Raw genomic sequence first — 14,717 nt, 5'->3', positions numbered from 1 at the left:
AAATGTTTTAATTTTATCCTCATTGGCAAGTGAATTAGTGATGAATGCCTCCCTGAACATGTGGAATTAGCATTGTTTAATACTATATGGTTCAGTCAAGTTGGTCCTTATTGTCAAATCTATAAAGAATAAAATATTGTATAATTCAAACAATAAAAAACAAAAGAAATAGTGAGTGATGGACATCATCGACTGAGTAACCTAGTTGTGCATATCATAAGCGAAACTTTAAAATGTCATAACTTTCTTATTTTACATCCGATTTTGATTAAATTTTCAGCACTATGCTAGTTTGATTTTTCTCTGTTTATTGAAGTCAGCATTTTCCTGGGGTGGACTTGACCTTTAATGTGAATTCTTACCTGATTCCACTGTTACTTTCACTGTCGATGGATAGAACAAGAACTCGCCTGAAGAAGGCACTATCTCCAATACTTCTCCATTTCTGTACGAAAAAAAAATCAAACCAAAGCCAATTATTACACACAAACAAATAACAGTGTGAATGGGTATCCCATAAAGTGAACACTTTTGGGAACTGAAGTGGCTACTTTGGGTAATAATGACAAACAGGGCGCTACATAAGCACTTGCCCAATTGCCTGGGGCAAGTAAAAGTTAGAGTCAGGCAAGTGTTTTGAAGTAAAGACCAAAACTACTTGCCACAAACGGGGCAAGCAAAATTCACACAGCAAGCAAAATTCACACAGAAAGCAAAATTCTCACAGTAGAATGACCAAAATTAGGGTCGAAATGATATCATATTGACCATAATTTTGGTCATGGCAAGCAAAATCAAGATAAAATCACTTCAGAAAAATCAATGCAATAACAAGATAGATAAGCTCATGTCAAAAGAGAAAAAAAGGTCAATGGTTTTTAAAACCGCAAAACTTTCTTTTGAAGAGGTAAAACTTTTTTCAAGGATTTTTTCGGGCAAGTGAAATAGATTTTTGGGCAAGTATATTCCAACTATTAAAAAATCTACTTGCCTGACTGGGCAAGCGTTTCTAAAAGTTATGTAGCGCCCTGACAAATTATCATTAATATTAAAAACATTATTATTATTTCATTATAGCAATCATTATTACTATATCATATTATTACTATTATTAATAAATATTCTACATAGATTCAATGAATGCTGATTGGTTTCAATAGCAGCATGTGACCAAACATATTCTTACTAATTTGTGATGATGTTGAAAATGAAACATACACTAAAGAAAAATTACTATTTCGTGACGTCAATGATGGAATAGTCCACTATTCCATCATTGACATCACAGATCATGACGGCGCAAGCACTAATACGCATTCCGCGCGCTGAGCGTGTCTTCAGGAAAAGTAGGTCAGTCAACGCAGCGAGTTATCTTTGTTCAGATTAAATGATTGAGGAAGTACAAGTATACGAATTAGATTATCAAGATCTATTGGTCAAACTTATTAAAGTAGGATACAAAACAAATATACATGTACCAGTCATTATTTCGAAAGTATAAAGTATAGTTTTTAATATAACATATCATTCATCCTCGGTTGTTCTGGCAAAATTACTATTTTTTTGCATGTCCAACCTCAGACGAATAATTCTCACTATACTTACTCAAATCCTGGTATATTTGTATATTATTACTATTATTATTACAATTACTTTTATCATCATCACTATTATCATTTTAGCTGCTCATATGTGACTAAAATACTAAGTTATATCATCTAAAATAAAAACAGCCTTGTCATTTATTTAAGCAGCATTTCAAAAAGTTTATTTGAAGTTGATTATCATGGCTTGAAGTCTATTTCAGTAGAACAAAAAACTTATTTGGAACTTCACAACTTGAATATCATTCATAATGTGTATGTTTGTTACATATGAATATGAACTCAAACTGAATGATTTACATTGCTTTTTCAAAAATGAATGAGGAAGTGCATTCTACAAAATACATGCATTGAATGAATGCAGTAAGTGCACTGAGTTGAAAGACAGGAAGGCAGTTTTTACACGTTCTCGCTTGTATTGTCACTGTTCAGTGAATTTGTGTTGATTTCGAACTTTGTGCCAGGATTAAAAGTCTTGTCTCATTTCTAAAGGAAATTTATACAAAATGTTTTTAGATGTTGTTTGAAGGTTTGCATGGTGGCATGTACAATTGCTGATGTGGTTTACGGTACACCATGTACAGTGTTATAGAAACAGTGGATAGAAGAAGAGAAGAAAAATGTTTTTAACATAACATATTATTGTTACATGTCACTGTCATTGTCACTGTTCAGTGACTTGTGTTGATTTAGAACTTTGAGTCAAGATTGTAAGTCATGTAAGGAACTTTATACAATTTGTTTAACCATTAGTACCAACTGAGTTCTCACAGTCAGGGGTATTTGCCATGTTCAAGGTTTTATTGTCGTTGCTTGTTGAATTCAGATTGTTGAGAAACCGTGAAAGCTCAAGACAGTAATGTAGTCCAATTGAATTTAATCACATCCACAGACATTCCTTTATCTGGTCATGCATTTTCGAGCGAGAGGTAGCAAACAATCTATCAATAATAATATGGACTGTATACAGACCTGCCAACCTCTGGAATGAAAAACTGTATTCTGTGATAAAAAAAATGTATTTTTCCCCCCAAAACTGTATTTTATAATAAAATGCTTGGCGCACTCACTCATCGCGGCACTCAAGCTGCATGCAAGCTAAAATGCGCACTGCTCTTGCAGATGAAAAAAAAACATACATTGAAACATGTGTATATCTTAACCCTGGTTTTAACAAAATGATTGAAAAAAAAACAAGTTACCTGAAATTACATTGATCTAATAACCATATCTGTGTATGTTTCATGAAATAGAGACATATAGAGACGATTTTTCTCAATAAATTATGATTTTGTAAAAAAAATCGTATTTTTTTTTACAAAAAAACACATTTTTTAAAGAAACAAGTGGAATGCCTCTGGCCGTCTCACCTGCATCACGCGGTTCAATATAGCAGCAGTGCTGACTTTGAATACTACTCTAACTCGCACAAGATGTTCAGCGATACATGGTTACTCTTATGTCCACTTTTTATGAACTAGACCAATAAACTTACAGAGATATGATGGTTATTCAACAAAAAACCCCAACATGGCCAAAGTTCATTGACCTTACATGACCTGTGACCTTGATCATGTGACCTGAAACTCGCACAGGATGTTCAGTGGTACTTGATTACTCTTATGTACAAGTTTCATGAATCAGATCCATAAACTTTCAAAGTTATGATGGTAATTCAACAGATACACCCAATTCGGCCAAAGTTCATTGACCTTTGACCTTGGTCATGTGACCTGAAACGCGCACAGGATGTTCAGAGATACTTGATTACTATAATTGAGACCTTTCGTTTTCTGTGACGTGCCATGTAGACGTACAAGATTAAGGAATTTTGGGAGCACTGCGCATGCGCGAAGTAGTCTGTGACGAGCCTTCTCGTTGACTGACCAAATCTGTGACTCGTATTTGAGGGTTTTGACGTTCGGTGTCATAGTGCTTGAACGAGCGCTAGTTCGTACATGATGACGTCATCCCAGCTTGGCAAAAATGAATGAAGCCGCATCAACACTCGAGTTTCGTTGATTCAGCAGGGCTGGTAAACTGCAAATTATTGCTTGTTACCAGCTTTTCCATTACTTTTAGTGTGTCCTGTTTTCAGACACTACATATCCGATAGGTAATTGATGTTTTATTTCCAAACAACCGTGTTTTTTCGGCTTTTTGCGCAAGAGTGCAAATGTTGCACCCACAGTCGCCCAACTGGTTCGTAGCGTGATGCTACGCCTGATTCTCCGGCCAAGCATCGGCCCACGGCCCGCTCGCTATCACGCTGGTATATGCTGTGGCGTGGTACGGGTATGTCGACTTAAATCGAAACTGTTTTTATCAATGTACGAACGTGATACTGAACGAGCGGTGTCACCACTTCCGGTGAACTAGGAATACGTTGCAGTCGCAGACAATCGAAATCTCTCTAATGTCCAAGTTTAATGAACTAGACCAATAAACTTTCAAAGTTATGATGGTAATTCAACAGATACCCCCAATTCGGCCAAAGTTCATTGACCCTAAATGACCTTTGACCTTAATCATGAGACCTGACACTTGCACAAAATGTTCAGTGATGCTTGATTACTATTATGTCCAAGTTTCATGAATCAGATCCATAAACTTTCAAAGTTATGATGGGAATTCAACAGATATCCGCAATACGGCCAAAGTTCATTGACCCTAAATGACCTTTGACCTTGGTCATGTGACGTGAAACCCGTGCAGGATGTTCAGCGATACTTGATTAACCTTATGTCCAAGTTTCATGAACTAGGTCCATATATTTTCTAAGTTATGATGACATTTCAAAAACTTAACCTCAGGTTAAGATTTCGATGTTGGTCCCTCCAACATGGTCTAAGTTCATTGACCCTAAATGACCTTTGACCTTGGTCATGTGACATGAAACTCTAATAGGATGTTCGGTAATACTTGATTAACCTTATGGCCAAGTTTTAACTAGGTCCATATGCTTTCTAAGTTATGACGTCATTTCAAAAACTTAACCTCAGGTTAAGATTTGATGTTGACGCCGCCGCCGTCGGAAAAGCGGCGCCTATAGTCTCACTCTGCTTCGCAGGTGAGACAAAAACGTACTGCCGTATTTTGGTTGCAAAAGCGTATTTATGCCATGGTCACATTTGTTCTACGGCGGCCGTACGGCGAGTCGAAAACAGCCATTTTAACATTTTTGTCCAACTACATATAGGTGGTTTGAATCAAAATTGATAAAACGGCTGTTTTCGACTCGCCGTACGGCCGCCGTAGAACAAATGTGACCATGGTATTAATACCCCTAAAACGAACTGGTTGGCAGGTCTGTGTATAGCGCAGCTACTATGCCGCTTAACATTTGGTATTATATAATTACCCCACCTGTAGCTGAGCCGCCATAAAGGCGCTCAATCATTCAAGGACAATCTTCCTACCGGGCACCCACTCACCTCACCTCACCTGGGTTGAGTGCAGCATAATGTGGCTTAATATCTTCCTGAAAAAAGGCGATGGTTGGGAATCGGACCCACGTCCCTCGGAATGAAAGACAAGAGTCGAAACCTCTAGATCATGATGACACCCCCTATCTATGTGGAACCTGCAGTATTTATTACGAGTCTGAACAAATCCATGTAATTAACCCTGGTTGTTAAGAGATTAAGGACTCACCCGGCCCAGTGGCTGACATCATAAGCCTGAGGTCCCGCCGGTTGAGGTGCAGACTTTTTCTCGGCCGTTTCATTGCCCGTCTTTTTTGCAGGGGGTTTAGACTCTTGCTCCAGCTGTTGTCTTGATTTTAGAGGTGCTAGTTTGACGGTCTGTTCCAATTTACCTCCAGAGCTATTCAGAAGAAAAATGGAAATGAAATTAGGAGATGATCCATGCATATTAAGGAATACGTGTAGTAATTTGTGTGAAAATGCGGGCCAGGCCAAAAAACATATTGGGGGGAGCTACTTTTCTCAACCAGTTGCCTATATCTGCTACATTGGATAAGCTTAAACATTGAAGTGAATGGGAATTTTTTTTTTTTGGGGGGGGCTCTTTTCAGCATTTCGGGAGTGGAATTGCCCCGAGCCCCCATTTAATTTTTTTCCCTGATGCGGACACATGGAGTCACAGGTGCAGCACATGGCACGTGTGTCAGTCGATCCATTCATGGCAGTTGGTGCTAGTGAGGAATGTCGAGAGGACATAGGTGTCATGAATGACTGTACACAGGGGGGAGGGGACACCCCCCCAAAAAAAAAATTACATTTTTTTCTTGAAAAATTTCCAAAAAATTCACCAAAAGTATGCACAAATCCTTCAATTTTATGTTACAAAATGAAAAAGCACCCCAATGACAAGCTCGGTTGCTTTGCTTCCTCACTTTAGAGTTTTTTTCTAAAAAAAAGTTTACATGTCCTCATCTCCCCCCCCCCATGTGGTAACTCATGTGGTAATAAATCAGCCATTTTACCTGATTGCGACTGTAATATCCATGACAGGTTGGGTTGTTGTAATCTCTACGTGTATCTGGTGTTTGAGAGCTGTTAGCGTCAACATGTTAGGTGCAGACCTAAATGAACAAAACAAACATTGACGTCAGTAATTACAATATAGGCATTTATACAGCGCCATCTATCCAGAAATAATATATTCCGAGGTGCACTTCTATTATAATCGCCTTCGTTTATTACTCTACAATTATATATTTTCCTAAAAATTGTTCAACAAAATGAATTTTATATCCCAATAAATGTCAGATTTTCATCATAATAAATAATAATTATAATATAGGATTTGTATAGCACACGTATCCACCTTGTTAGGTGCTCAAGGTGCTCCTATATTACCCCAGCTTAGCTAGTCTAACTATTCCGGTGCTCACAGCTTTTTGAGGAATTACTTCCTGCCGGTACCCACTTACCTCACCTGGATTGAGTGCAGCACAATGTGGGTAAATTTCTTGCTGAAAGAAAACACGCCATGGCTTGGAATCAAACCGAAGTCCCTCAGATTGAAAGACGAGAGTCCTAACCTCTATACCAAGATGCCCCCACAAATCATCATTTACTTATAATATTTACATTTCTGTGAAAACTTTAATTTCTGTTGGTACCATAACCAGAGTGCATCTTTAATGCTTACGTTTGGAAGGCATACTCCGCTTTCTCAAACTGATGACAAGATTTCGGGCTGAGTTTGTAGGAGCCCGGTTTCTCCAAGCAGAATTGGTTTGGTCCTTTCTTCAGTGTGAATGAACCCTTGTAAGAAGGAGATGAGTCCAGAGCATAAAGCTGAAAGAAATAATAATAATAATAAATAATATTGAGGGTGTTTAAAAACAAGTGTGACTTGGAGGCCATTCTCATTACACTTTCTAAAACTAGTTTACTGGAAACCGATTCAGAAAACCACTTTGGAAGATCGCTTTGCTAGCGTTCCCACTTGATCACACGGAAGTGGTTTTCATAATCACTTCACGTAAAGCGCTCTTCTTGATATGGAAACGCTCGTAATAGGGTGACACGTTTCGCGCGAAATTCGAAACCCCAGCACAGGCATTCTACACCTGTCGTGTGGAGTAGCGCGCTCAAAATGTGCAAAGATCGCTTCCCGAAGACAAGTTGTGTCCTCACGCTAAAACCAGTTTAACGAGGCAAAGCGATCTTGAAAACTACATCGCGAGGTGGTTTTCCAACTGGTTTTGAAGATCGCTTCCAAGACCGCTTTGACCGCTCTTACTACGCATTAAACTAGTTTCCAGTAAACTAGTTTTAGGAACGTAGTGAGAACAGCCTCATAGAGCAAAGATTAAACACCAATGCGTACATTTTCTTAATGGGTGTTTCACATGTTTGTAAGTTCTGTAGTGTGAATGAACCCCTGTTGATAGAAATAAATCCAGCGCATAAAGCTGAAAGAGAAAAATCATAATGAATAATGGATGGGAAGTTTTACGAAGAGTGAGGTGTGTCTATTATGGGGCACTGCAAGAAACTCACAATCAATTGCAAGTCTATTTTGGATTCCTAAATCAATCATATGTCTTGCAAGGAACTGCAAATTCATGAATGATTGGCTGATGTGCTCCTTGAAACAAGGAGTGTAATCTGATTTGCTACAGTTGAAATTGATGTATCAATTGTAAAATTGCAACAGAATATTTGCATTTGATTGCAAACATTTTCTTGCCACACCCAGAGTAATGATCGAATGCCAATGCACATGTTTTTTTCAATGGGTGTACCTGTTTCACAAAGATGTTTGCAAGTTATGAATGACTTAAAGGGGAGAGGGGAGAGCTCCGTAGGGAAGAGAGTGGGGGGTGGGGAGAAAAAGGAGGTAGCTGAAAAGGGTGAAGGGGAAGAAAGAGTGGGTGGGGGTAAGGGAAGAGGCAGGAGAAAATGCAGGGTTCCCACAAGAAATTTGAAAACAGAACTCCACGACTTTTCCGTGACTAGATTGCTGCTTTCCATGACTTCCCGTGACGTCCCGGGAGTTATGTAGAATTCGGCATGTCCCAAACTGGGAAAAATGGAAATCATGAACACCAATTATAATAGCAGAGTACATGTATGATCACAGAGTATGAGAGTTGCAAGACACAACAAAATGGAAAGCTGCCGTAGCCAAGAGGTAAATGCAATTCCATGACTTTTCACAAATTTTCTAAATTCCCTGACTTTCCATGACCACAAATTTTTCCAGGATTTTCCATGCCTGTGGGAACCCTGAGAATGGGGGGGGGGGGGCGAGAAGGCCCAAGGGGGAAGGGGGGGGGGGGACTAAACCCTTCTTACCAATTCAATAGGGTGAGAGACATGACAGTGAAGAACATAGCCATTCTGCTGGAACTCCAGTCCTCCTATGTCTTGGTCTATTACTTCCACATCAAGAGAAGACTTCGTCCAGCACCAGTTGGTTTGGACCACACTGACTGGGAATGATGAAAAGTTTTTAAAACCTAATAATTATTATACTTGCTAATATTATACTTTTAATTATTATACTTGCCAATGATCAATTTGGCAAAGCAAATTTATGGAGTATTTCATGCCTGTTTTGAAAAATGAAATACGGATTTTCATTTCATTTTCATTTATATAGCTCCTAATACCTCTATCAGAAGTAAATAGATAATTACCCTGGCTTTAGGCGAGCTACTGTACCTGCTCAAGTATTTCATTGAATGAATTCCTTCTAGGTACCCATTCACCTCACCTGGCTCAAGTGCAGCACAATGTGGATCACTCTTTCGCTGAAGAAAATTACACCTTGGCTGGGATTCAAACCCACGACCCTCTGTTTTAAAGTCTAGAGAATAATCCACTGGGCCACAATGCTCGACAGAAATGATTTTGGCTAAAATTGTTATGATGCCCGGCTGCCAAACCAAGTGAATATAAAGTTATTCTTTCATGTTTTTATTGCCGAAATTTACTATTGTTGGGCTTTATTTGAATGGAATAAATGTTATCAATTTTACATCTGAAAAAAATCATTATTTATACCGGCCATCAAAGGTGGGCTTTTAACCCATGCCAATATGATAAGTGCTGTGCAAAGCTCTGATCTGATACCATAGCCAATTGATGAAAGATTGGAGTGCTCTAAAGGCTTTAAAACTCTGCTGTATATAAAATTCTATAACTACGCATCTCTATATTGTTTCTATATCCTAGGTAGGATTTCAGCCAATTTTAGGACTGCTGGGCATCTTTGAATATCATATCTCTTCATTGTGCAGACGTAACATACAACTAGCTTTATTTTCACAAATCTACTTCAACAAAACATTCTTCTTTTCATCATGAATACAGGATTACACTCTCAATGATTGACCAGAATCATGGGCCTGAGTTCCATCATATATCCCTTACTTATAACATATTGTTATTGTTATTGTTGTTAGTTTATTAGACTTCATAATTGTACATGCAAGCAATGTATTCTATTTTTTAGTGTGTTTTTTTGTCATTGATTAGTTTTAGTTTGTCTTTTTTTTGTTTTATTGTTGTTGCTTTTTTTAGTTGTTTTGTTTCTTTTGTATTTTTAAGGATATTACATGTACACATTGAATACTATTTAGTCATGTACTTGAAACAAAGGAGACCCTAGCCTTACAAGCCTTGCTTTTTCAGGGGTTCTCCTTGTCTTTCTCTCAATACGTAATTAGTTATTTGCTGTGTTTCTTTTTTCTCTACTGTAACAATGTTTTATGGTTAATTGATTTTCATTTGTAGAATGTGAAATCACACTTGTAAGATAAAATGTATGTGCAGACAGAAAGACGAATAAATATCTTATCTATCTATATATGCACCCCCCCACTAAAATTGAAAATAAAAACATAGAAAAGATTCAAAATAATATATCTAGCCCAAACATAGAACATACATGATGGGGAAGTGAAAACACGTACCAAAATATAGCTTTATTCTGTCAAATTTCAAGCAGGATCTAGTGGGTGTCATTATCCATAGATATTGGTTTATTTAGTCAGGAAAGAGTCTGGGAGTATAGACTAGTCAGGACTATTGGTCATGGTTACTAAAAGACCTATTCTGGTATCAGCATTTCTCGCTAGCACAGCAAATAGAGGTCTTGACTGCAGTTACAACGAGGTGTGTTTAAGTCCCCACTCAAGGTAGGAAACACTAAAAAAAAATCAATAGAGAAATATACAGTGAACAAACTGGAAGGCTTGACAATCTTTAGTCATTTTGGGTGGGGAATATGGAATTCCTTCCTAATCATGCCTATAAAATAATAATATGTCCATTTATATAGCGCAGTTACTATGTGCATATACTCAACTGCGCTTTGATACTTGGTATATTATTACCCCGGCTGTAGCTGAGCCGCCATATTAATAGGCGCTAAAGCGTTCAAGGAAAAATCCTACCGGGTACCCATTCATCTCACCTGGGTCGAGTGCAGCACAATGTGGATAAATTTCTTGCTGAAGGAAATTACGCCATGGCTGGGATTCGAACCCACGACCCTCTGTTTCAAAGTCCGGAGACTAATCCACTGGGCCACAACACTCCACACCTATAACAGTAAAAATATTCTTGATACTTGAAGCAACAGAGCCGTGTACATTGATTATCATCTCAGCTTGCTTTACTCACTTGAATATTTTCCCGGGAGGATGTCCTTGATGATGAACGCAGCTTGCTTGGTTTGTTGAGAAACGGGAACTGGTTTCTTGAACCCTCTGCCATCCTTAGATTCCACCATAACCTGTAGAGTACCACATACATCTAAGAGAAAGAAAGGAGTTCAGTCTGTTAGACTCCACATACATCTCAGAGAAAGAAAGGAGCACAGTCTCGTAGACTGTGTTAGTGATCATCAGAATTATAGATTTTGAGAGCTAAGATTTCATGATTTTACAAAGATAAGTTAACATTAATGTACCAGATATAGATGTATGATAATATTTTGACAATTAACCTTGATTTAAAAGACTTTCTCCTGAAATAATTGTTTGCAGCAACTCCTGTATTTTACCTTAAAGGGATGGTCCAGGCTGAAAATATTTATATTTAAATAGAGTAAAATTCACAGAGTAAAGTGCAGAAAATTTCATCAAAATCGGGTAACAAATAGATGTAACAAAGTTATTGAATTTCAAAGTTGATCAATATTTTATGAAAACAGTTATGTACATGGTCATGAATATTCATTAGGTTGTCTGATGTTGTCACATCCCCACTTTCCTTTTTTCTTTTGTTTTTACATGAAATTGTAAATGTTTCATTATTTCATACATGTGTAAATGATGTGTCTCCATTATGATGAAAAAAGTTGTGGCAATAAATAGCTAATGCACTTAATCAGTTGTTAATCCAATTGTTTGAGTTCTTGGTAGAAATTTTTTTAATAAACCTGATTTCATATAATAAAATACAAAAGAACAAGTGGGGATATGACATCACCTGCCCACCTAATGAATATTCATAAAGACATGCCTATAACTATTACACTGGAATAATGCAAATCTTTAAAATTCAATAACTTTGTTATTCATTGTCCGATTTTAATCAAATTTTTAGCAATTTGCTTTGTGAATTTACTCTATTTATTGAGATATAAATATCTCCAGCCAGGACCATCCCTTTAACATGATAAAAAGGTGGAATATCCTGCTGACTTACCAAGACATTTGATTGATCCACGGAGTGTTGCTTTGAACTGAGAGAAGTTGATATCAAGGACGGGGGTAGAGACAATGGTGATCTTCTGATTTTCTGGATTGATACGTAGACCAGCAGACTTCTCAGCATCAGACATCAAGGGCTGGAAGAAAGAAGGGGGAGGGGTAATGTTTAATCTTGCAACTAGAGTCATTCCATATTTTATTGTTCTGCTCAAGATTTTTTTAGACAATGCCATAAAATAAACCTTTTCAGGCCTCTACAAAAAAAAGAGCTGAATATTCTTCCTTTTTTCGGTAGTTTCCAACTAAATCAAAAGAATTTCAAGGTAATATGGAAAACAGATGGCCAATTCATGGATTTTTGCAAAATAAGAAATTTTAGCCACTTTTGGTGGGGTTTTTTTATGTGGGGGGGGGTTTGCATCAGCAAATTGCGCAAGATAGTAGCGCATGCGCAGTCATTGCACACATAGAACGTAAGATGCAATGGCACGGTTTTTGGAACGAGGTACCTGGCGATAAATTATTGGTAATTGGCGCTGATTTTACATCAGTTTCCACTGAATTTTTTTACTGGTTTGACAAAATATGAGAGATAGCTGCAATTATCCAAAAGATATTGAAATTTAGAGGGTCTACTGATATATTTTTCCAAAACGACCACTTGCCCGATCCGGCAATTGACTTTGAGAATTGCTTGCCCGCACGTCATTTCCCTTGCCCCTGACAAGCGGGCAATTAAATTTGTCGCGCCCTGCCTATTGTATGTCAGGTGCCCATTTTTTTGTTCCTTTTTTTATTTCTTTTTTTTTTCTCTTATTATTTTTTATGAGCTACTCAAGCCGGGATAATTTTTAAAGCTCCGGTGACTTATGAACACGGACCCTCAAGGATCTACACGGCAATGCCGGCATGATCCGGAGAGGTCTGGGAAAGGTTTGCCTCGGATTGAGCTTTGATGACTGTACACACAGCATCTACACAGATAATCAGGGTATCTACACGGACCAGTACGGCAGCTATACGGACCTCCCAAGATTGCTCTATCAACATGGCACTCATAGGATGATGCCGGATGTTTTCGACCTCCCCAAAACTGCTGTGCTTGCCTCCTGGAAGTTCACCAAACTACACTGACTTCGACAGACCTCTAAGGATGCCCAAGGGGTATACAAGGATCTCTCCCCGGACCATCCCGGATATGAAGGGTAATCCCACGTTTATGTCTGACTGGGGCTTTACCCCTTTTTTGTTCAGTTTTCCTTCATGAACTACTCAAGCCATGATAATTTGTGACTCCCATTTGATTTCTAAGCACTGCCCACTTTTACCCCAGCTTCAGCACAGCTACTCTGATCGGATGATTAAGCATCCAAGGAATTTCCTCCTACCAGGTACCCATCTAATGCACCTGGATGGAGAGTGGCAAATGTAGATAAATGCCTTGCAAAAGGATGCAAGTGGGATTTGAACCCTAGACCTTGTGGTTTACAGTCCAAAGACTTATCCACTGAGCCACACCAGCTCTATAAAATTGACTCACCTGCATCACATATACCCCTGGCGAGGCGGTGAAGCAGAATGCTCCATCCTTGTCTGTCGTAGCAATCTCAGGCTGTTTGCTGCCCTCTTTAGTTAGACTGACTTTCCTCTGGCCTCCAGCCGATGTTTCTACACGACCGCAGGCACTGAACCTGTGACAGAAGATTTTTGTGAATATATATAATTATCATCATCCAAGTATAATACAGATTCAATGAAAAACTCAGATAATTCTTAATGAGTCGTTTCTATATGATGGCATGCACAAAACCTGAGAAAATAAATATGAGGGTTGTGTAAATTTATAGGCCCGTAATCGGAAGTCAGGTTTAACTTAAACTCAGGTTTCAAGTTGTGGTTTAAGTATGGACAGCCAATTGTTACATAATCACTAACAGTAGAGATATCATACTTTCAGCTCATTCGGCTCTCAAATCATTCATAATTGTGTAGGAAGTAAGAGTAGATGATTATCTTTACCATCGATGAATCAGGAAAGAGCACAGTAAACATAAGAAACATACAACTTAATAACAATTCTGATACTTTTGGCTTCCCATACTTAAACCACAACTTTAAACCTGAGTTTAAGTTAAACCCGACTTCAGAATACGGGCCATTATCATCATCAAAGCACAGATTCTATCAAAAACTCAACTAATTCTAAATGAATTGTTACAAGAATGCACCGAAATTTCAATGAGGGTAATATTATAATTTCATTTAAAGCCTGTGTATAGCTTTGGTAAAGGGTCAATAATGTGATTGATAATCGAATATCATCTAATATGACAGTCTAACTGAAGCGTAGAGACCGTTACATATTTTTCCAACTGCACTTCTCTGAGAAAATTTCAAATAATCACTTCTTGGATATGTAGCGCCCTCTCTTGGCGATGCTTGTTTTAAATTTAAAAAATGGGCATTCAAGCACTTATCTTATAAATTTAGTGATTAGATATCCAAAAGTTACAGACAAAGAACATATCTTGAAAGTTTCAGCCCATTTCATGATTTGGAATAGGATTTAAATGAAAGAAAAAAACACACAGATATTTTAATTTGATCGGGTTACCCGATCAAGTTAAATTTCCATGTAAAATCGCAAAATTTATCCTGTAAAACACATTTTCATTTCATATCCTCCACATCATAACTGTTATAGGGCATATCCATTCATATTAGCTAGCAATGAATTGGAATAGTGATAGGTGCATTTTGGTGGATTTACCAAAACTATACACAAGCTTTAATATTGATCAAAAACACATTCTTCTCCACTACAAGAGCTCGTAACATGCTTGCAAACAACTGTGAAAATAAGACAGTTTTCAATTTCAGGCATTATTTCAAGAAGGACAAAAAGCAACATTTGCACTGATTTTGTACATAAAAATTGTTTTGTATGGTCATTTTCGCTATGGCAGGCAGGT

General features: G+C 37.8%; 1 protein-coding gene across 1 annotated transcript in view; it reads right to left on the bottom strand.

The window, feature by feature from the left end:
* LOC121420667 (nodal modulator 1-like) overlaps nt 1-14,583 on the bottom strand; it is a 36,111-nt gene extending 21,528 nt beyond the window's left edge. Inside the window, exons 1-9 of the mRNA XM_041615329.1 lie at nt 14,552-14,583; nt 13,286-13,436; nt 11,741-11,882; nt 10,712-10,843; nt 8,378-8,514; nt 6,723-6,871; nt 6,052-6,150; nt 5,259-5,429; nt 363-445 (exon numbers count right to left, since the gene is read on the bottom strand). Of these exons, the coding sequence (XP_041471263.1) occupies nt 363-445; nt 5,259-5,429; nt 6,052-6,150; nt 6,723-6,871; nt 8,378-8,514; nt 10,712-10,843; nt 11,741-11,882; nt 13,286-13,436; nt 14,552-14,583 (1,096 nt within the window). The remainder of the gene's footprint in view (nt 1-362; nt 446-5,258; nt 5,430-6,051; nt 6,151-6,722; nt 6,872-8,377; nt 8,515-10,711; nt 10,844-11,740; nt 11,883-13,285; nt 13,437-14,551) is intronic.
* Between the last annotated feature and the right edge of the window lie 134 nt (nt 14,584-14,717).

This window comes from Lytechinus variegatus, chromosome 8 (assembly GCF_018143015.1).
Source record: "Lytechinus variegatus isolate NC3 chromosome 8, Lvar_3.0, whole genome shotgun sequence".
NCBI classification, from domain to species: domain Eukaryota; kingdom Metazoa; phylum Echinodermata; class Echinoidea; order Temnopleuroida; family Toxopneustidae; genus Lytechinus; species Lytechinus variegatus.
Note: the sequence above shows the minus strand (reverse complement) of the source record. Positions and strands in the feature narration are given on the sequence as shown.